The sequence below is a fragment of the Convolutriloba macropyga genome, chromosome 4, assembly GCF_964194025.1.
Source record: "Convolutriloba macropyga chromosome 4, txConMacr16.3, whole genome shotgun sequence".
Lineage (NCBI taxonomy): Eukaryota > Metazoa > Xenacoelomorpha > Acoela > Convolutidae > Convolutriloba > Convolutriloba macropyga.
Genome location: NC_134471.1, coordinates 79,278,493 through 79,303,045, shown reverse-complemented (window position 1 = coordinate 79,303,045; position 24,553 = coordinate 79,278,493). Strand labels below are relative to the sequence as shown.

The window sequence follows — 24,553 nt, the reverse complement described above, 5'->3', positions numbered from 1 at the left end:
ATTGATTTCATAATCCTAATTATCTCCTGTAATTGACATGACCGTCCTGCTTAGCTAAGTTAATTATTTCACTTCTATAATATTTCCTTTTATTAGGAAAACAGGTACATATTGAATGCGTGTCATAGTTAGGTGAACTGCTAATATATGATCTAGTTATTGTTCATAGCAGTGATGTTTTAAGATACATTTGAAAAGGAATCTTGACTGCGTTTGGAGCGCATAATCTAATAATTCAAATCATAATTGGGAATGTTTTCACTGAATAGTTGAAATTGTTCTACATTTCTGCTTAATTGCTCTCGAACGAAGTTATTATTGATGTGAAGTATTTATTGTAACACTCGAATGAAGTAATTATTGTAACGTCTGTCTTTTTATGCCAAATTTTTGCTTGACTTTTTTGTTCTAGAACATTCTGTCGATTTCACTTTGCGAGTGACTTTTTAACGCTTTATTTCTTGATTTTTTGAGTGATTTGAATTGTGCGCATTCAGAAATTACGTCTGTTGCCAAAATAGCCCGTGTAGTGGATTATGTACCTGACGATCATTCGAGAGGTCGAGGGTTCGAACCCCCTCCCCTCCCTTAAGTCGGAGGTTTTTGCATCATAAGATTCACTAGCCTTATCAGTTGTTCGAGAGCAATTCGTCCGACGTCAGTCGGGTTATGTTTATAACTTGATATATTGCTCGAATATATAGTAGTTATGTTTGTTTCAGGTTATGGGTCTGATGCAATCGTTGCAGTGTACACCTCTTCAGTTGCTCCCAGAGAGTCTTTCACCGATTCGCTTGATTCAGGTCAGTGCTCAATTTGAACTACTTAACTGTGCATTATAGACGGGGTTATTTGAGTTTGGTTGATCTTTTACACGTATGTATTTGATAATCGTTTCGATCTCTCGTATTCGAGTTTGTAGTAATTATATTACTCCGGCTGGTGCTTTTTATGCGATCCGCTCTCGCAGGATGTTTGTCTTTTAGGGACTACTCTAGGAACGGTTTCCGCTGTGTAGAATATGACTAAGTTAAATTTTACGCCTTTTAATAGTAATTCAATAGTTACGCTACAGTCCCACCTGTAATAGTGTGGTGATAGAACCATAACTCTGATAACGGATTATAAACGGGTGAGTAATACAGCATACACAGTCTAAAAAACAAATTTTGTTCTCGTGAGAAAAAGAGTCCCCTACTCTTTTTGTTAGAGGTGTGATCTCTTAACCAAAATACTCGCACTTGATCTTATACGTACCGCGTTACAGTACTCGCCGTTCAATTGCTCTCAATCGAAAACTTTCGTAATTATTTTAGTCATGTTGGTCCCATTAATGTGGTTTTTCGTTCTACCAATTTTGTGTCTGACGGTTAAATTACAGGTCTTGTTAATACTGTTGGAGCTGAGCTTAAGGAATAACAAGCTTGCATAGGCGGGGAAAATAGAAACAAAACACTTTCTGTTGTCTTAATCATTTAATAGTTATAGTTCTAGTTCTAGTTACAGTTTGTCACGTGAGAAAAAAGAGAAAAAGGGGGAAATAACAAAAGCAACACACAGAACTCAACGTAGTAGCCGCAGAAAACGGCTGAAAGTATAACTCAGCAAAATATTGCAAAACAAATTGTCTTGAGCAGTAAATAACGCGTTACTGTGTCTTGAACTAGAAATATTCCTGAGCAGTAAATTGTTACTGTGTCTTGTATTCAAAATATTATTCTTGAGCAGTAAATTCTGTTACTGTGTCTTGCATCAACGAATTATTGGAGCTGAAATTCAACTGTTACAACCCCAACTTCTGGTATTTTCAACTTGTGAGTACAAACAGCAAAAGCCAACTTAAGTTTAAATTTAAATATTTTTGCACAAACAGGTCTTAGACATATATCTTTGTCTTCGATTTGTTTTTTCTATCGGATTGAACTGGTATACATAAAGAGATCCCGTATTGTGTGATCTGTAGCAATCCAGTTTAAATTGATAGTTGAAAAAACTAAGATCAGCGAATAGTTACGAACTAAAATAGTTAATGCAACGGTAAGTACAGCAGAGCGGATATACAGTTACAAAAGCGAACTGCATAAACGAAGTATCCGGACAGATTTTGTAACCACTCAGAACGAACTGGGCGGTGTAAAACTTTCTTTGTGAAACACAAGGAGAGCAGCCGTTACATTTGGTCCGCCGACCCGGACAGTGGAATAAACTGCTGTCCAACCCCACAGTCGAAGTGACGAAGTCATCGACGAACGAGAACAAAACTCAACGAGCATTTCAACAACGCAAAGCCAATTAGGCAAAGCAAATAGGAACGTTGAAAAGCAAAACTCAATTAAAGCAAACAAATAAAGGAGCTGTAGAGATTCAAGCTGCAGTCCCGAAGTACACAAGAAGTGACTCCGTCACCGAGTCAAAGCGTTTTGGATCGACAGATCAACAACTTGCGAAACAAGTGGATTGAGAAACAGAAAGAAGGTTTTGAGCTCATTGATAATCGAGATCGACCAAGCAAGCTCAAGACTCTTTATCAGCAGATACTGCAACTGGACGACAGCATTCAAAAACTCGTGAATAAGAAAGCTGAGACTCTCCGAGACCCAGATATTTCTTTAAAACGCAAACTTGAGAGAGAAAAATACTTTCAATATTTGAACGCAGAGTGGTTACCGTATATCCACGGAGAGACAAAAATGTCAAGCCAGCAAAGCCAGTCAACTCTTCATGCCAATGAAGAGCAACCGCCTGCGAATAATGTGCATCAATTAGAACAAAACGTTGGAATTCCAGAGTTTAACCAAAATCATGGTAACACAAGCAATGCAACGACGAATACGGTTACACGGACAATCAACCAGGATACAGAAAACGCTTCGGAAACTTCTTCAGTGAAACGTCAGGTTGAAGAACGATTTGAAATTGAATTTGAAAGAAAGTTGCAAATCGAACGAGCACAATTTGATCGAAAGATGTTGGATCTAGAAATGCAAATGAAAGAACTAGAGATGCAACATCAGCTTCGGCAAAAGGAGCGAGACCTAGAGCGCCAATTGCAAAGAACAGCATTGGAGAAAGATGACTTCCGTTCTCAATCGACTAAGGCGCGTGACAAGTCACCTTTCAATTGGACCCCAAAAGGGAGAGATGTCTCGGAGTGGGCGAATTCGATGAACGACACGCGAACGCCAATTCGACCAAGAGCTCGCTTTGACGTCAGCCCTGAACGGAATAAGCAGAGGCATTACCCATGGTACCCAAACTCTCGCGAACGCTCAGTAAGTGTTGAAGGGCGGGATATATCGCCGATAGCTGGAAGGCACTACTACAATGGACATTCAAGCAGTAGTTTACCAAAATTGAGGTTGAACAATTTTGACGGAAACCCGCTGGAGTGGCCTGAGTGGTCTAGCATGTTCATAGCAACAGTAGATAAACGCACGATTCCCAACTCAGAAAAAATGAGCCATTTGAAGACACTGCTAACAGGCAAAGCAAAATCTGCAATCTCGGGAATGGGCTATTCTGGACAGTTTTATAGTGCTGCCTGGAACATTTTAGAAAGAAAATTTGGAAGACCGCATGTAATTATAGATGCGCAGCTCGAGAGCCTACGAAAAGCTAATCAAGTGAAACCTCATGATTCAACCAGCCTGATTAATTTTTCTGTTATTGTATCTAACTTCGTGAACGTGCTCAAAGAGTACAAACATATTGGTGATTTGCAATCAAGTTCGACATTGTACATGGCAGTTGATAAGCTACCACAGGTTCTTAAAGAAAAATGGTGGTTCTACGTCGATGACAAAGACGAGGACTGGCCTGACCTTATCATGTTTGAAAAATGGCTATCACGAATGGCATTCGTGCATGAAGGTTTTTCAGCGTTTAAAAGGGAACGCAAAGAAGAAGACCGACACAACACAAATAGAGAAAAACGATTCTCGAAGACATCGAACTTCAGTGCAAGTTCAAACCTGCAAGAAACCAAGCAAATGCAAAACAACAACTGCCCACTAGCGGATGGCACTCATAAAATATGGAATTGTCCAATATTTAAGAATATGACTGTCACCGATCGCTATGCAGCAGTGAGAAAAGAACGTTTATGTTATGGATGTCTGGGGAAAGGGCATGCAATCAAAGATTGTAAAGTCCACCCGTGCGGTATAAATGGATGTACCAAAAGGCACAACAGACTGCTACACTCAGAAAACCAAATGGACGAGGGTAGTCACGCAGTTAACGTAAGCGCAGCAACAATCAACCAGAGTAACCAAGTTACTAGTTTTCTTCAAATAGTTCCGGTATCGGTTCAGAGTGGTGGTAACAGGTTGACTACCTACGCTTTCCTCGATAGTGGTTCAACAGTATCATTCATCGATCAAAGTGTTAAGGATCAACTACAAGCCAAAGGCACGGACGTTAACTTAAACATAGCTGGCATACATGGGACGCAAGATTTGAGGACAGAGAAGGTTCCTATCACAATAAAGGGACTACATTCAAAGGTGCATTCAATTGAAGCGTTTGCACACCCATCAATCTCGTTGGGAAACACAACATATGACTACAAGGAACTGAAGAACAAATTCAGACACCTGAATGTTCTCACTAACAGAACATTCAACCTGATGGAAGTAGGCATCATACTTGGACAAGATGCCTACGAAATTCAACGTCCATTGGACTATAAGATTGGAACACGAAGTGAGCCTTTCGCCGTCTTAACAGAATTAGGATGGGTAGTCAGTGGTCCCATGACAGGCAAGAAAAGTCAAAATGTTTGTCATTTTGCCTTCACAGAAGATGTGAAAGTGGCAGAAAATATCCAATCATGGTGGGACATAGAAACTTATGCTTCCAAAATAAATGTTGTAAGTCAATCAAAGAAAGAGCAACAAGCTCAGAAGTTTCTAGAGAGCACTACAAAGTTTACAGGCGAGCGGTACGAAGTGGGCATGCTCTGGAATGAACCAGAACCCAGTCTTCCAAACAACTACGGCTCAGCCCTTGGTCAGCTCTACTCACTGGAACGAAGGTTCCAACGAGACCCAAATTTAAAAGAATTGTATCAACAGTCAATTGATACAGATGTTGAAAAGGGATTTGTGAAGATCCTTGGTAAATCGGAAGTCAAAGGCACTTTCGGAAAGGAATGGTATTTGCCACACCACCCAGTACTAAACCCCAACAAACCGGGTAAAGTTCGCCGTGTTTGCAACGCTGCAGCAAAATACAAGGATGTATGCCTAAATGACAAGTTGTTAACCGGACCCGATCTGCTACACGGGTTGATCGGAACAATTTTCAGGTTTCGAGAAGGACCAATTGCCCTAACCGCAGATATTGAATCAATGTTTCTTCAAGTGCAAGTTCCTGAACGGGATAAAAGCTGCTTGAGATTTCTGTGGCGACCAACAATGAACGAACCTGTGCAAATTTAGTATCAGCGTCATGTTTTCGGAGCAAAGAGTTCACCAACATGTGCCAACTACGCTCTGAAGCGAGTAGCGATTGATAACGAGGACGAGTTCCCCATTGCAGCAAAAGCAATCCAAAACAACTTCTACATGGACGATTTCATCAAGTCAGTCGAAACACCTGAAGAAGCAATCAAGGTTTTCAAACAACTGCAACCTCTTCTCTCAAAACATGGATTTGAACTGAAGAAGTGGATCACCAACAGCGACGTGGTAACCAACGCAATCCCAGAGGACTTAAGATCAATCAGCAAAACAAAGCAGGTTGAAGTAGAACCCAGCCAGGAAGGGTCATCAGTGCTTGGGCTTCAGTGGACGATTACCGATGATAGTCTACAGGTTTGTAGAGGTACAAGCAAAGAAGTTGAGACCCCAATCACCCAAAGGAAGATCTTATCTCTAGTTTCTTCAGTGTTTGATCCTCTTGGACTGTTTGCACCATTCAGTGTCCAGATGAGACGACTCCTGAAGAGCATCTGGAGCAAAAATGGACAACATTGGGACAACTCAGTAGAACCTAACGAAGAAGAAGAGTTTCTGAAGTGGAAGGCGCAGCTTCCAGAAGTAGCAGAAACCAGCATTGATAGAAGATACTTCAGCACAGCCAAGGACAAATGGGAACTTCATGTGTTTGCCGACGCATCTGAAGACACAATGTGCGCAGTGGCTTACCTACGTTCAAAGCCCAAAGAATACTCAGCAGATTTAGCATTTGTAATCGGGAAGTGCCGAGTCGCACCGATGCGACACCTTTCCATACCACGCTTGGAACTACAAGCAGCAGTGATGGCAGTGAGACTTAAAGAACAGATAGTGAAGGAACACGAATCGAAGATTCAGAGTTGCAACTTTTGGTCAGACTCCACTACTGTGCTGCAATGGATTCATAGCTCCCACCGTAAGCAACAGGTGTTTGTTGCAAACAGAGTGGCTGAGATTTTGGATACAACTAATGTTTCACAGTGGAATCATGTGAGTGGTATTAACAATCCAGCTGACATCGGTACAAGAGCGATCGATGTTGACGAACTCAAGAGAAGTGAATGGCTCACTGGGCCGGCCTGGTTGAAGCAACGAGAGAACGAATGGCCTGAACAGTTGAATTTAACATTTGCTTCAGACGAACAAAACGACGAAATGGTTTTCTCAGCAAAGGTTGAGGAGAAGAAGCCGATGATTCAGTGGGAACGATTCAGCAATTACAATCGACTAGTAAATACAATGGCATACGTACAGCGTGTATTCAAAAAACACAAACCGGCAACAAAAACACTAAGTGTTCAAGAAAGAGAGGATGCACAAGCAAGCATCTTCAGACTACTGCAGCGAGAACAGTTTGCTGAAGAGATGAAATCTCTAGAGGCTGAAAGGGAAATTCCAAAAAACAGCAAAATCCTCCAGTTTTCACCATTCATAGACCAGCAAGGACTTATTCGTGCCCAGGGCAGAATAGGTAAAAGTCAATTGAACTTCGAAACCAAGCATCCAATACTGTTACATTGGAAGCACCATGTAGAATTATTCTTGCGAAATGAACACAAGAATAGTCATCATGAAGGTACTGAACATGTCAGAAACATAGTTCAGCAGAAATTCTGGATCCTAGGCATACGAAATGCTTTGAGATCGATCAGAAACAAATGCATTAGATGTCGAAAGGGAAGAGCCCAAACAAAGGCACCAGTAATGGCAGAACTACCTGAAGAACGATTAGTCGCATCAACAGTGTTCTCGAATGTGGGCGTAGACTATTTCGGACCATTCACAGTAAAAATTGGTCGAAGAAACGAAAAGCGTTGGTGCTGTCTATTCACATGCCTTACTGTACGTGCGGTACATATAGAGATTGTACCAAAACTAGACACTGATTGTTGTCTGAACGCAATCATGCGATTCATTGCACGAAGAGGCAAACCGGTCAAAATGATTAGCGATAACGGGACAAATTTCGTTGCAGCTGAAAAAGAACTGGCAGAGTATATAGCAGCATGGAACAGGGTGCGAATTGAAGAACATCTATTTCAACAAGGTATCAGATGGAAGTTCAACCCACCTGCATCACCACACTTTGGAGGAGTGTGGGAAAGACTGGTTAGGAGTTGCAAGAAGGCAATGTACGCAGTGCTGGGCAATCGATCAGTCACGGAGGACGTTCTGTCAACCACGATGTGTCTTGTTGAACAGACGCTGAATGCTAGACCGCTGACACAAGTCAGTTCTGATGCTACCGATTTAGAAGCTATTACTCCAAACCATTTCCTACTTGGCAACAAGAACCTTTGTTTACCGTATCTATCAGGTGCAGAGCATCTTGTTGATCATAGAAAGCTCTTCCGACAAACACAAGCTTACGCAGACCTCATCTGGGACAGATTCCGTAAAGAATACTTGCCAACGTTGAATAGTCGAAAGAAATGGCCGACCACAACGGACAGAAGTCTTCAGCAGGGTGATCTTGTGTGGTTAGTGGAAGACAGTGACAAACATGGATATTACAATCTGGGTCGAATAACCGAAACATTTGAAGGTTCCGACGGAGTGATTCGATCAGCGAAAATCCGAACAAAAGACGGATACTACAAGAGGCCCGTAGTGAAGCTCGCTCCAGTACTTCCAACTGACGATGATGTTTTCACGAAGGAAAACAGGGCCGGCGATGTTGGAGCTGAGCTTAAGGAATAACAAGCTTGCATAGGCGGGGAAAATAGAAACAAAACACTTTCTGTTGTCTTAATCATTTAATAGTTATAGTTCTAGTTCTAGTTACAGTTTGTCACGTGAGAAAAAAGAGAAAAAGGGGGAAATAACAAAAGCAACACACAGAACTCAACGTAGTAGCCGCAGAAAACGGCTGAAAGTATAACTCAGCAAAATATTGCAAAACAAATTGTCTTGAGCAGTAAATAACGCGTTACTGTGTCTTGAACTAGAAATATTCCTGAGCAGTAAATTGTTACTGTGTCTTGTATTCAAAATATTATTCTTGAGCAGTAAATTCTGTTACTGTGTCTTGCATCAACGAATTATTGGAGCTGAAATTCAACTGTTACAACCCCAACTTCTGGTATTTTCAACTTGTGAGTACAAACAGCAAAAGCCAACTTAAGTTTAAATTTAAATATTTTTGCACAAACAGGTCTTAGACATATATCTTTGTCTTCGATTTGTTTTTTCTATCGGATTGAACTGGTATACATAAAAAGATCCCGTATTGTGTGATCTGTAGCAATCCAGTTTAAATTGATAGTTGAAAAAACTAAGATCAGCGAATAGTTACGAACTAAAATAGTTAATGCAACGGTAAGTACAGCAGAGCGGATATACAGTTACAAAAGCGAACTGCATAAACGAAGTATCCGGACAGATTTTGTAACCACTCAGAACGAACTGGGCGGTGTAAAACTTTCTTTGTGAAACACAAGGAGAGCAGCCGTTACAAATACCTTGTAGCAATCTCCGGTGAGAATATTTATTTTATCTCCGCGGACCAGCTTGCAAGTTTTTGTATCTTTTGTAAATTTTCCACCTTTTTTGCAGTGCTAAACCCCCTATTACTTTTTCTCGGTGCTGAGAATGTTGAATAAGGAATAGGCCATTAATAGCAAAGCGAAGATTGCACAGTTTTGATCTCTATTATCATCGTGAACTTTGTGGTCGTTCAAGACGAATCCGTCAATATCTCAAGAGTAAAATTCCGCATTCAAAAATAAGTTTCAGTTGAAGTCAACCCCCTCGACGTCTTAAACTTCTTGTGCTCAACTTGAACTCGATATAGTGCAACGTTACTGCTTTTCGGAGTTTTAAAAGTTGTGGATATTTTAAAACAAAAATAACGCTGCGTGGTTCTTGTTAAATTCTTGTTAAAGCTGGATTATAGAGTAAGAAATTTTATCTGATGAAAGATTTGTTCATTCTTGGAGTTTGAGGCCACGCATTAAGAACATCAGTTAATTGTTGATCTGGGCAAAATTTCATTTTGTATATAATATCTACATATATTGTTATATGTTTTGTTTATAATCAAAGACTGTTCATTTTACTAAGGATTATAGATAGGTCTATAGGGTCTATGGCGTGCGATGAGGATAATAGTCAAGGCTTTGGTTTTTAGTTCAGGACTTGCCTTGAACTAGTCAGGTTTTTTAAATTGCGTCAATTATCTTGGTTACCATTTGAATTTTTTCATTTTCAGTGACTTGCACTGCTGTGCATTTGAATTTACGTGATGTCTGTTGTTACTCTCTGTAGCGTCAGTTTTTTGTTCAGTCAATTTGTGTTTTATACTTTTTTTTAATTCATTCAGCCGAAAGAAATTACTTCTGCACTCAATGAAGTTTATTTTTTATAACATTTTTTCAATTGGAGATCTATAGAATTAATCTAAGCGGTACCTCAAACTTAATTGTTCTAGTTTTCGAGGATTCAATTTTTGAACTTTTCTTCTCGAACAACTAATGAGCTCTGTGCTTTTTTGAGTTTTTCTTTAATGAGTTTTTCTTTCATGTATCATATAACATTACCACTCCGAAACACACTCCCTCAGAATTCTAGAAAATAACGTGGTCAAATTATTAATTGCTCTCGAACGAAAAGCAAATAATAATTTGTTCGTTCGAGAGCAATATTGGTCCTAATAACAGATGCCATACTACGAACTGTATCTTCAAGTGAATTGGTGTACGACAATTTTCATGAGGTGCCACTTTTCGTGTTTAACAATAGAACATCGGGAACGCCTTTTAATTTCATTCCAATTTCTTTTTCCCGTGTATTAAATATTTGTTTTGTCTTAATAGTTAAGGCTTCTATCATGATTCAATGCGGAGATGTAGAACAAAACCCAGGGCCAGTTCTGAAATACGCTGAGTGCGTTAAAACAGTAGGCGCGTCTTTTAAGAATAATGTAAAGATTTTCTCCCTTAATTGTAGAAGTATTGCTGGTCAGAACTCCACCTTAAAGCAATTAATGGATGATTTGGGAAAAAGCACAATTTTTGGCTTTACAGAAACATGGCTCAAAATGAATGACGACATCCGTTTTTGGGAAGAACGCAGTGAAAATTTCCAATGTTTCAGAAAAGATAGGAATCTTTCCTTACATGACAAAACAAGTGGAGGTGGTCTGCTGCTCTATATACCTAGACCATTCAAACCTAAAGAACGTTCAGATCTTACCACCATCTCGGAATCCCGTTTCGAAAGCATCTGGGTAGAATGTGTGTTCAATAAAAAAAGTTTTTGATAAATGTTTCGTACTGCCCGACCAAACAGCTTTCTGAAATATCTGTCAGAACTGGCTCTGGGAATTGACTGTGCTGCAGCTGAGAACAAACGAATAATTTTGATGGGCGATTACAAAATTGACTTTTTTCAGAAGAACGAAAAACGAAAACTAGAAACGCTATTTATTCCGTACGGTTTGGTGTCATGTAACACAAAGATAGGGACAAGACAGAGTATCAATAAGACTGCACTGATTGATTATATCATCACAGAAAACTTCAAAAAGTGTTTTGTTACAGAGAGCATCTTGAACAGTGATCATTACGGAACAGTTGCTATATTAGAAGAAAAAATGATGATGAAACAAATGCCAATCAAAAAAACTTCGACAAAAAGAACTATTCTAAAGAAAAATTCCAGGAATATATTCGGAGTTCAGATTGGAGTCTTTTCCGGATGTCACAAAATGCTAACGAAATGACGTTCCAATTTTGTATCATAGTCGAGCAAGCAATAAATGTGCATGCACCATTGAAATCTTGTTTTGTGAGGAATGATAAACCGAAAATTTTCCTTAATAGAAATAAATTACTATCTGGAAAAAATTTCAAATCAGAAAATGAAGTTTCCTTGTTAAAAGACTTTATTTCTCTGAACACAGAAAAAATTCGGTGGAAATTTATACAAGAAGTTAGGAACAATGAAAAACAACGAATTGTAATAGACACTCTGCGTAACAGCTTCGGTGAGCGTATTACGAACGGAAAAAACATCGCAAACCTTTTGAACTTCAAGTTTTCAGTTTTGGGGGAATACTTTGGCGAAAGTAAAAAATTTGATAAAACATTGTTCTCAGCTGATACGGGAAATGCAAATAGATTTTTCTTCAAATATGTTACTTGTAAAGAAGTCCATGATTTAATAAAATGTTTGAATGTGAATAAACCTTTGGGTCCTTCACAAATTCCCGCATGGGCGTTGAAAGATGCCCAATCGGTCCTTGCAGAGCCTCTCTGTTTTCTGATAAACGAGTTTATTTCTGAGTCTTCTTTTCCGACTGACCTCAAAAAAGCTTTGGTCTCACCTCTTTATAAAAAAGGAAACAGAAGATCCCACTAACCAGCGTCCAATATCAGTAACCGGCGCATTGGCAAAAATTTTTGAGCAAGTTAAAAGGAACCAAATTAATATTTATTTGATCTCAAATAACTTGCTGTCACCTAAACAATTTGGATATAGGAAAAAAGTGTCCACAACAGATGCCATTCTACAATGTACGGAATATGTAAGAACTGAAATGGAAAAAAAGACTACAGTTTGTGGAGCATTCCTCGATCTCTCAAAAGCATTTGACTCAATCTCACACGAAATACTAATAGAAAATTTGAAATGTTTAGGATTCGACGGAACATTTACACAATTGATTAGATCATATTTGAAAGACAGAACTCAAAAAGTAGTTTTCTCGGGAAATGAGTCCGACTGGATTTTACTTAACAGAGGTGTGCCACAAGGGACAGTATTAGGACCAATATTGTTCAACATTTATGTGAATGATCTTCATAGAGCTTTTGATAATGACAATTGTCAAGTAATCCAGTACGCCGATGACACTTTTCTCTATTCTTCTCATACTAATGAAAATACAGCCAAAGTTATTTGGAAAAAAATATTGAAAAACTATGTTATTACTTCCAATCACATCAATTAATGATGAACAATAAGAAGACAGAATATATCGTGTTTGCTCCAAAAAAAGCACGAACTCCGTCTTATCTCAATGTTAACGATGTGAACATAGGAGAATCTTCGTCGGTAAGATATCTAGGAAAAATATTAGACAACAAATTAAACTTCAAAGAAGAGATCAAAAGAATACTCTCCAGAATAGCGTGCAGCATCAAAATCTTGAAAGATATAAGGAACTGTTTTCCTATAAAAACTAGAGTAAGACTATTGAACGCGCTTGTTTTAAGTCACATTCAATACTCATCTCTTATGCTTGTTGGTATCAGAAAAAATCTCATGATAACATTAGAAAAACAACTTCATTGGGGAATAAAAGTGTGTTTCAAAAGAAAAAGTATGATCGCTCGACTGATTTAAAAATAAAGAACAGAATCATGCCTGTTGAATTCCTTCTCAAATATCGATGTATGGTATTTTTCTTGAAATATGTTAGGAAACAATTACCAGCTTTTAGTAACAACAATGTATTGCAAACTTCCAATTGTAAACAGAATGCGAGAACGGGAAAAATTTATCCGGCTATGAAAAGTAATTCGGAATTCCTCGATAAATCATTGATGCTGCAAGCCATGAAATTGTACAATGAATTTCCATATGAACAAAGACAAAAACTCGATAAGGTTAAAAACATCAAAGGTTTTTTGAAAGAATTCTATTTCAAGGAATATATGAAGGACCCAAAGGCATTGGAATACAGAGATTTGTTGAGGGACCTTTTTTAATTTTTCATTGTTTTTAATTTCCTTATTATCCAATATATTTTTTTTTATTTTTTTAGTATTCCAAACGTTGTAAATAAAATATATTCTCATTGTTTTATGTATTTTAGAATTTGTACATTGCCATTTTGTTGACACTTTTAAGTTGTGTAACATTTTGGAATTCAATGTTTCTTTTTTATTTGACCACCAGTTATTTTCTAGAATTGTAAAGGTGTTGCTCTTTTTTATGCAAATTAATAGCCGAGTGGGCAGTGATTCTGGTGAGGGAGCAGGAGGTCCGTGTTTCGAATGCCATCATGGGCAACTTTTTTCTGCACTCATAAAGAAAAATTTATCTAGGCTACAACCCCTGAATTAAATTGCCTCTCCTGTCGTTCGAGAGCAATTCTTCCGACATTAGTCGGTTTATGTTCTACTTTCTTGCTCTGATTGTTTCAAATCCAGTTAAGGAAAGTCACGCAAGTCTATTGCGCTATATTTTATCGCAAAATCTTCCGGTTATAATTAATTGACTTAATTTAGATGAGTGCTTAATTTAGATGGTTCGATTCGATGAGTGCTTTCGTTTATATCCATAGAAAAGGAAATTTACTTGAGCTAACTAGTGATTCCATGGCTTAGTTGTTACACGTTTCTTTTCACAAATTGTGAAAAAGTTATTCAAAAACATCGGAAGCAGTAATTGAAGAGTGTTGTAGTATATTAAGGTACACGTGTTTTGTTTTAGATAGTTGCGTGGGCTTCCGTATCGCTTTGTTCAAGTATTAAACTGTGTAATTGTGGTACCATTGCGAGAACGATTTATGATCATTCTTTGTTGTATCTAGCTGGAAACGAGACTGGAGGTGGACGTGGTTGTACTGATGATAGTGGCTATACAGAAGACACGCCAACTGCAGCCTTCAGTGTGAACAGTCCTCTCCAGACAGTGTTTGATGAATCGACTCAACAGGAGTGCTTCATTTGCTATGACTCTGAGAGGGACGATGCAGGCCCATTGATAAAACCGTGCAAATGCAAAGTGAGTTGGTTGTGCTGGTCGTTTCAACGTTTAGATAATTCGGATGTTTTCCTAACACACCCCCCCCCCCCCCCCCAGCTTAGTGGGCATTTAACATCTACGCCTCCTGGGCGGACGTGCTATTTTGGTACATAATAGCGGGCTATAAAACAACACATAATTTCTGTGGGGGGGGCATGAAAAAACTGGGAGTGGGCATTGTTACAGAGAAGTACCGGAACATACACAAGGAATTAAAGTCCTATATCTTTGAACTGCTCTCGCTCTGTTTGTAGAAATTGTCCTTAATACGTAGGCCTAACTGAGCAAGTTAATTATTTTCGAAATGTGGGAAAATAGTTAGTCAGGAATGGTGGAAGTTGAAATGGAATTTATTAACTCTGGAAACAAAAATATGCGCCTCTAAATCTTATCTGCGAAATTTGTTGTTTATGGTGGTTAAGTGAGCGCCAAATGTCAACTTTAAATGCGGATGTCGGTATTGAAATCAGAATCGTGTATTTGAACCTGTGATAGAGTTGCGTAATTCATGTACCATATAGGTGAAATTTCTGACAAGAGATTTTTCAGGGCGATACTTCAGTTGTGCATCACGATTGCCTCAGAAGGTGGATTCTCGAATCATTAGGAGGTATTCAGCATGATTCTGAAGCAACTGAGAGGATCACGAATTCAACATTATCATCTAGTCCTCGACAGCAATCTATCAGATCATCTTTAAGAACAACCACCACCACAACAAATGGACATTATACGTCGTTGTACCAACCTACAGCTTACCACCAGATACCGAACATGGAGACATCCGATGATTCCAGAGTTGAATCTGTTTCTTTCGGACCAAGTCGGTACTTCTCTTCAAATTACCCCGCATATTCGGGTATCGCGTCCTGTGACCCACCTCAGACTATGATTAGGGTTAATAACTTGGACTCGCGTTGTCATAATGAAAATGACGTAGGTTCCAGAAGAGTCGGGGAAAGTGGTTCTTCCGAAAGTGGCCAATATCAAGGAAGTATTAACGGTGGACTAAGCAACGTAGTGGGGTCCAGGACGCGTTTGGACAATTCTGTGACTTCCAGTACCAGCCAGAGGAATTTGAGCAGTTTGACAACGAGGCTGGAAGCGCCGTCTTCTTTTAGGACAACTACCACTGCAGCTTCGACATCTAGCGGACCTCTTGGAGCTCTCAGCAGTAGTTTCAGGTTCGTCTCATCACATGAACAATAATTGTTAGCGTCATCCATCTGTCAAGCTTTTATTTGCTCCGTTCGTTTTAAATTGAATTAAATTGAACTCATTTACCAAGGTACAAAGATTAACAAAACAGAAAGACCTTAGCATCATTGAAACCTTGTTAGGGAAACCGAAGAGCGACAAAGCTCGACCAGCGGTAACCCTAAGCATAAATTACTTAACACTGCACAGAAACCCAATTTTCCTGGTTCTATTAAAAAAAAACTGTTTTATCAGTTCACTTTTTGCAGTAAAATTTTCTCATATCACTAAGTGACAAAAATTGATTTGTTTATTTCTGGAATTGTTTGTGATATTGGCATTGGTATTGATGGTACGATTGTTTATTTTTCAGGTTGTCAAGTGGTGGCCTCGGTCTGCTTCTGGGTGGAACAGATGCTCGGAATCAACTCAAATGCAAAGTGTGTAACCAGCCCTACCAACTGCAAACCTCTTTCATGATACAGTGCCAAGTTAGCATTAAGTATTTGGTTTGTGATTTTATTCAAGGTCTTATTCGAATTAACTCGGGCTCTTTTCCGTTATTGAACCCCAGTACGTTGTGCTCTCCTGGTTAGAAAAATTATTGTCATTGCGTAGCAAATAGTTATTTGGGAAAATATAGGACATACGGGGTCGTTCACATTATAGACCCCCCCCACTCAGTGGTCATATAACCTAACCCCCCCCCATCATGGTTATTATACCGTAATGAGGGGCTGTAATTTGGTGGTGGGGGAGGGGGGTATGATGAAAAGACCCGGGCATACATTTCGAGACTGCAAATTATCTGGAATCACTAAGGTCTAGCTATGGAATTGAATGCCCTTTTGGTGGGCTTGGACCCCAAACCTCTATTTACTCTCTGGGCTTAGACTTTAGATTCCTCAACTTGAGCTAGCTGAAACCAAAGCTTGCTCCACAGCACTCTTTTGAGAAAATTTTCTCGTTTTTCGGTTATGCTATGGTTCTATACTTTTGAATTATTTTCGTGTCATTGATGTTTGTCTTAAGTCGCCCTTATGGGAGCAATATCCTCGACGTTATGATTTCTGCTTCCCTCTATTTGAGGCTTAATATATTAGCTTTACCAGTCTACTGTAAATAATCTGCCAAAATATTACTATCAGAGTTAGAATAATTCTCTTTTTTTTGTACTACTGTGTCATGCGATATAGCTTCAAATTATGCGTGTGTTTTAGGCTCAGAATTGGAAGGTGTGGCTGAGGTGGGTTTTGGGACTGTCTGCGATGACCGCCCTGCCATTCGCAGCCTCTGCCGTCTTCCAAATCACAACTGAGCCAGCTCCTAGAGTACTATGTTAGTACTGTCTGCTCTTTCTATGTTCGCAGAACGTATATTTGACCCAGTAATAATAAATTGGTCAGATATCAGTAGTATATAATACCTACGTAAAGAAAGGGGGGGTTATCATTCGACTCTTAACCATAGGATAATAGGTAGTGGCGGTTAAGTGGGAATAGGATAGGCGGGATAAAATCTTTCCGCCGCTGTTTATATCCCTCTCCTATTCAATCTTTCCCTTTTGAGTCTTGCCGCTTTTGTTTCCCTTTAACTTTGCCTTCTGTCTCGCCGCTTGCTTTTGATTTCAAAACACTCAAACAAATTAAATTAAAACCAAATTTCACACTGCATGCAAAATCAATACTGGTTCAGTTTTGCGTGTCTCTCTCTGGGCAATTAAATTTAATTATGCACACTAATATCGCCTTGCAGTTTTGCACACTGGGCCCTCTGACTCGCTTTCACTTGCTTCTTCTGCCTCAAAATTAATGAACGGATTATCGGGCGTAGAGTTTTCTTCAAAACTGGCATCGAAATCAACGATATCGCTACTTTCAATATCCGAATCATTTATATTCTGAGCAGCGACAAAACCGGGGTCTGGTGGTTGCCATGTGTTGGAGCTTTGGGTGGTATCTGGAGAGGAGTGTGGTACAACAAAACTATTATCCCACTCTGGGCTAGAGCTCAAAAGTAAGTCGCTAAAATCGTCATAATCCCATTCCACATCGTCGTTATTCCAATCAATTTCATCGATAGCATAATCGACAATTCCATAATGGCCAAACGGGAGGGTTTTTATGCCATCGGGTAGTATATAGCGCTTGTTGTCAAAAGCTGACAGACAAATTTTGTTTGTAGTAACTGTCTGCAGCCTGTGGTGGTCGGACACAATCCTGGTGTTCTCTGAGCGCAGGTGGTTTCCAGTGCTGAGAGTGTTTAGGAAGTCGACGTGGCGAAGATGTTGTTGTGCGGCCCTCGTCACCCCTTTTGCTGAAAGTTTTCGACAACCTAAAAGAAAGAAAGAAATGAGAAAAATTAGGTGCTATTATAATTACTAACCCCCTATGTAAATATAATACGATTTAACACCTTCCAGATGCCTAATAACCCAATACGAATTTTTATACAACGACTAACAATTTTGTTTTATGAGAGAATAAACTTACTTTTTGACAGGATGGAGTACAGCTTCGGCTTCAAACAGATAAAGTCAGTAATATAGTCGCCGGCGAATTCGTCCTTGTATTTGAGGACGACTCTTTTGTTAGTGGTATCGTAAAGAAAGTGATTGGGTGGGTAATTTGAGAAATCAAAATGACTTAATACTGACTGAGGCTTCTGCGATAACTCTGTATAAAAATCGTCGCTTTTTATCGCATAAAGGAGACTATCTGTATCGCTGTAAAGAAGGCGACAATTAAAGTTGGGGCGCATGACATTGTAATGGAATGAGTACATGTGGAATTTTGCAAGATCTAATATAGTCGCTCCCACAATAGTGGGAGTGTTCCAATAAATGGACTTCGGCCGTGTGGTCAAGGCTGCTAAATTCTCCCCAAAGATCATATAGCGATCAAACTCAAATCTGGATATTATCTTCAGCGCATGCTCGGCATCTCGTGAGATTGTTATTTTATTTCTGCGTCTTTTCGATTCGCAGTTTTTACCATAAACTGCATTATTCATCAGTTTATAAAAGTTCTCTTCAAACTTGTTTGACGCAACTTGCCGCTTTTCACTATTTAGTGTAATGTATGGCGACAGCCAGTTTTCTTGTCGAAATTGAAGCACTCTGTGAACTTTCCTGATTACCAAGCCGAGTTGGACATAAAGTTTAAGCAGTTTGTAGTGGACCACGTATCTCTCTTTATCAAAGAACGTTTGCAGGAGTTTCTTTACTTTGGAAGATGGGAGATTGTGTTGTTCTTTTAATTCGATCTGGTAATCGCTCAACCACTCATCTTCAACCACGTCTTTTGTGGGCGCCAACGGAAAATCGCGATGCTCATCATGAAGGCTCGGCGAGTAAGAGATATCGACCTCTACAAAGTATCCAATGCTAGCGTCATCGGCGGTGTCCAAAATCTCTTGAAGTTGAATATCTGTGTTGAACGCAAAGTCGGCGAGCGGTAGTTTCTCTAATTGCATTACGCCACCATAAAGGTTATTAGCGTCGACACAGAAACCAAAACAGGATTCCTTCGTGCTATCGTGGTTGGGAATATAGGAGTTATTTGCAGTGAAGCGCCGACTTTCAAAGACAGATGTGACTCCACCGCGAATTGCGGGTTCAATCATGTCCAAGTGTTCGCGCTCAGTCAGTAACTCGACATTGGCTTTGCAGATTCTAAGTGATGCTTCCTTAGCCATATTGGGTAGGGTGAAGAAATGCATACAGTCCAGTTTATACGTATCGAAACTCAACTGTCGATGGAATTCGCAAACACATGCGAGTAGTGCACAGTCGAGCTTCAAGTATGAGTCATGATAATCCTGCAGTGTTCCACATTCCAGAATTTCCCACATCCTGCGTGCATGTTCTAAATTAGTCTCCGTTACCTTCACTGCCCCTCCGTCCAGAGTGTTACCCCACTTGCTCAGTGGTGGGAGACTGGTGTCACTGAACTTGGACCGACTAGTCACATAAAAGTAAGGGTAGTAGCCTTTCTGTTTAAGTAGCTGAAGGTTAGCATCAGATAATGTAGAAAACATTGCCCTCATTATTTCGAAACGGTCATCGGGTAAAATTTCAACAAGTTTCTCTAAAGAACTGTTCATCATCTTGAAGGAGTCTATGAATCGAAGATATTCGTAAACTTTCACTGTTTTTCCCTTTTCCGTTACGAAAGTGTCAATAAGCACACCAAATGTCATTGATATGTATTTTTCGTCGGTGGCTGGTATGACGCTGATGGTTGTGGTTGGCTCGCAGTTGTTCAGTGCCAAGCAAATGTGATGTAAGTCATAATTTTGAATATTATGACCCACAACAGGGGTGAAATTGATATTTCGTCTCAAGCGATTGCATTTCTCATGTGCCCATCCCAAGAATTTACCACTGTAGTGGCAATGGTCCAGGTCAATTGTGTTCTCTGGATCTTCCGTTTCTGAAAACGATTTTTCACAAATCCAACAGTGCGTAGCGTTAGACTTTCCCAAGTTTCGTCTACATGATGAAAGATTGGCTTTGATGAATGGTGATCTATCACTGTTAGCGCAAAGCCACACGGTTCATGTATCTCCTTGACCTGTGTAAAGGCTTTATCACTTGGTCCCTTGCAAGAAGACACGGGTCGTAAGAAAGACTCGAAGTCAAAATAGATAACAAGAGGGACAAACCATGTAGCAGCCAAGTTCGTGAATTTGTATGAGTTGTTCTCACTTGAAGGCATATGAATAACAGCAGGTGCATTTTTGCAACAGTTATTGAGATGTAGGTTGTAACTTTCAAGTCCTTCTCGACAAATCAAAAAACAGTTTCGACAAATTTTGTAGGAGAATCTGTAATCAAGTCCTCGCACGTAGCAAACAACCTTCACCAGGTTTGTAATGAGGACGTAGTGATGACGGTCACAGTCGTACAGCAAAAGTAAATCCATTACAAAATCTGAGCTGTATGACGAAATTTTTAGAGGGAAAAACTGGCCGTTATCGTATCCAAACACGTTTACCTGAACGTTGTTGAGTGTTTCAAATTGAGGAATGTCTGCAAAGCCCATGGGCATAGTAAAATCGCCCAGAGGTTGATGCAGTCCTGGTTGATTGTATGTAGTTGGTGAAGTTTTGTCGGTTTGATAGTTTCGATCAATTCTATCTAAACTTATCTGATGATACATGTGATAAGCGGCCACAAAGCAATACCTGAAGCAATCTCGATCTTCATGGTTCCTTACGTTGAGCAATCCTCTGCAGTTGGCAATTTTTGACGGCAACGCGATGTATGATGAACCAAGAATTGGTCTGAAACGCGCGAATTTGACGTCAACTTTGAGAACTTTTTCGAGTGTCCAACCACTCCCCAAAGAGTTGAATGTTGTCAATACGCTCATCATCTTCTCCACCATTTGCCAATACGCTTCATCCGACAGTCCGTTTGCATAGACAGGAGTCATCAGAGAGTTTGCGTATATTTCAATACGGTCATCTTCTGGCATATCTGGCTCATCATACATAACTTTGACAAGCCGCAATTTTGCACACAGTTGAACTTTTTGAGGACCCTGGGTCAACTGCTCACTTATTAGAGTGTCTATTTTGGGTTTTTGTATCCGCATAAAGTTTTCGAGATCATTGGACTCTTCGGCCGCTGTTGACTCGAACGATCTCAGTACTCCATGGAATGCACTTTCCAACGGAGTGTCTCGAGGCTGAAATTGTTCACCTAGGACGGGTAAGTGATGAACGGAAGTCATATGCTGTACGTAAAGATGGCAATCGTTGAATCCGAGTAGGCAGCTTTGACAGCAATTGGTGAATCGTTGGTGTGCAGTTTTCATGTGTTCTTCGAGCAAAGAAATCTTCCGACAAGTAAACTCACATAATGAGCATTGATATACGGGTAAACCAATCTCATCAGGATGGAGTTTATGCTCATGCCTGGAGCGATTTCCTTTTGTACTCAGAATAGAATCACAATAACGACACTGGAAACCCATTTTTGAATTGTCTAACTTTAGTAAGAACGAATTGTTAAACTCGAGTACGAACAGTAGAAACGAATGAACAAGAAATGGCTTCTCGGGTTTACAGTATTAGAGACTACAGTACTGCATAGGCGCCAAATTCGAAGTTTTGAAATGCTGTTTTCTGATTGGTCGGTTTTGGCGCATACCTTTATTTCGAAATTTTGTTACTTTTGAGAGAAAAAAGATGTGTTTTCAACTCTCCATTGCAATCGTATGCCAAAATATACCACCACAGGGAACCCTACCGAGTATTGCTGATCATCGTTTGTGTCAAAAAACTTTTTTTGAGAACCTGGAAAAACATGCTAATATTCAAAATTGTAATAAAAAGCGCTATTTTATGCATTTTCAATTACGGATGGTTAGAGTTGTCCTACGTTCTTAAGTGTGATGAGCAAAAATGCTCCCCGTGCCGAAAAACATAGGACCCATATAAAAAAATTGCTCAAAAATAAACAGAAAAAAAGTTTGTTTTTCTGTCAATCAAGTCATTAATTAACAATTACATGACAATTACATGACATAAACATGTGTCTTTTTTCTGAGGCCTTTTTTGATGACAGCTGTTATGAGATAAATTTACACTGAGGGCCCAATAAGTCCAAAAATTTAAAGAAAACCAATCTAACATCTTTCCTTAGGGTACTTCATATGCTAATTAATGCCAGATGTTAATGTGACATTAATTGCCAGATGTTTCGAAAATCGGTGAAGGAGCCGTTTTTTGATGATGATGCTTATGAGCAATAATGTCGGGCATCAAGCAGTGAGTATAAAACCGTTGCAAAAATTTGAATTTTTTTTTTCAGTAATTAGTAATTAGGTTAATTAACCCTTAATTAGTCGCTAATTAGAGGCTAATTATCTCCATAACGGATAGGTAAAATTTGACGAGTGTGATGAGATGTTTTGTACTTTAGAGTATGCTGAGTCTTACTGAACAATCAGTTTCATCCCAAGTATTTTTTGGAACCCTCTTTTTTGGGGTCAAAGGTCAGAGGTCATGTGTTAAAAAAATTTTTTTTTTGAGTTTTTTTCGTTTTTTTTTAACTAACAAGCTCTTTTTTTTTCAATTGATCCCCAAGTAACAAATGAGAGTTGATTCTAGTGTAAGCTGAAGAGGGCATCTACTGAATTAAGTGTCAAAATTTGACGTTTGAAATGCATTTTTTCGAAATATTTTCTTTGATTATTTTTTATTTTTTGAACAGTTCTTCGACTTATGAATTGAATTTGGAATTCAATCCATGCTACAGCTGTGGCATGGAGTTAACATGTCATTAGCGTCAATACCGCATACTCTCACATATGGCTATATCTCTAAACTTTATGTTTAATATATATAATAATAATAAAAATTTTGCAGATTGGGAAAAGTATTTCTGGATATAATATTGAAAAATCTCACCACGTCATAGTAGTTGTAATAATTGAGTGTTTGTTAGGAAACAAATGTTTACGTCATAATGAAAATCTTTTCTGAACATGTTCGAACTTGGTCAGTAGCAATGTTTTAATTTCTTTGACTCAGCAGATTTAAAGCTATAAAACAGATTTAAAAAGTTAAATTCAGCTTTTAAAAAGTTGAAATCACACATTCTTGAAACAAAATCAAGTTAGCATCTTACTATATAAAAGAGTTTTGTGATGATCCATTAAGTTTAGTTTTCAAGTTAATCAAATAAGTCCATTAAAGTATTCTCAGGTAGCCGTTTCTTTGGTGCATTGCAAATCTTTGGCGTGTCTGTGACACCAAAAACACGTGCTGGTTCTGGTGTTTGAAATTGTGTAGCTGACAGTAACGTTGTATCAAACTGGTTGTCACTAAACAGAGCCGTAGAATTGTTCTTTTGAATTCCCGCAAAGAGAGATGGACTAGATGCCGGTGTCAAACTGGGACTCGGATCAACTGCTGGTGTTACTGGCAAGCTGGCTGAATCCAATTGGGATTGATTTTCTGGGGAGCATGGTGATGACTTTATGCCCCACATGTCAGCTAAGTTTTCGCAAGCCTGATAAGCCCCTAGCTGGTTTTCAAACAGAGGCACACAGTGGCAATCGTAACGAAACAAAATTCGTTTAACGTCGTCAGGTAATGACTCCATGCCAAGATGTTGAAATGTTGGCAAAGTTTTTGGAGGTAAATGTCCTCCTGATGTAATAACACTGCAATCTGCTGGTTCTGTCTTCTCTGGTAAAGAAGCAATTGCGTTAATGAAAAGCTTGGGTATCAAGCAGTGCTGGTAAGTTTGCCAAACATCGCCTTGTCTCTTCTGTTGAATAAGCACAACAAAGTTTTCGAACACTGTCTGATAAACCAATGTTCGCTCCAAGGAAATTACAGATTCAGCAAGTATTTGAACGGACATAATTTTTGTACAAATTTTGAGAAAGAAACTAAAACCAATTTGATAGAAGACGGTTGATAGGTGTTTGTCTGGTAACGAACTGTTGAAAGAAAGCAAAGTGCACTGAACGCAAGGTTTAAAGAAAATGAATAACTATTTTTAAAGTAATATTGCACAACGTGTAATTCAACAAATTATATCTGGGGTCAAATATGGTTTTAATTTTGGTATTGTATGTGCTCTGATATATGCTCTAAATTTTGTTATTATACATGGGTCGATACACTTTACAGTGTGTACTAACTCAGTTCTTATCCAGAGCGTATTTTATTATTAGCATTTCATTGTACGCTGGTGCATGTTTATTCTTATCAGAATTTCCTTACTGCTGTAGGTTCACTTGTGCTTCTAATTATATCACACACCCAGGGTCACATCTGTTCCAAGTTATAAACATATGGTCCGCATATAATTCCAATAAACAGTGTACACTGCACTGCTGGTCCAAATACACACCTAGGGTCACATCTGTTTTCTCTATAGAACCAAAACATGTGGTCCGCATATAATATCAATAAACAGTGTACACTGCACTGCTTGTTCAAATGCCCACCCAGGGTGGGTCACATTTGTGTTCTCAAAACATATGGTACGCATATAATTCCAATAAAAAGTGTACAGTGCACTCCTGGTCCAAGTACACACCTAGGTTCACATGTTTTTTGTCTTATCTAAGGTCACAGCTGAAATTAATTATGCAATATGTGAACAACAGACAGACTCA

The 24,553-nt window shown here is 39.1% G+C and overlaps 1 protein-coding gene across 1 annotated transcript in view; it reads left to right on the top strand.

Moving 5' to 3' along the window:
- Positions 1-24,553, top strand: part of LOC142337919 (uncharacterized) — a 51,466-nt gene that overhangs the window by 16,555 nt on the left and 10,358 nt on the right. Inside the window, exons 5-9 of the mRNA XM_075387560.1 lie at positions 723-803; positions 13,999-14,192; positions 14,763-15,397; positions 15,784-15,901; positions 16,631-16,748. Of these exons, the coding sequence (XP_075243675.1) occupies positions 723-803; positions 13,999-14,192; positions 14,763-15,397; positions 15,784-15,901; positions 16,631-16,748 (1,146 nt within the window). The remainder of the gene's footprint in view (positions 1-722; positions 804-13,998; positions 14,193-14,762; positions 15,398-15,783; positions 15,902-16,630; positions 16,749-24,553) is intronic.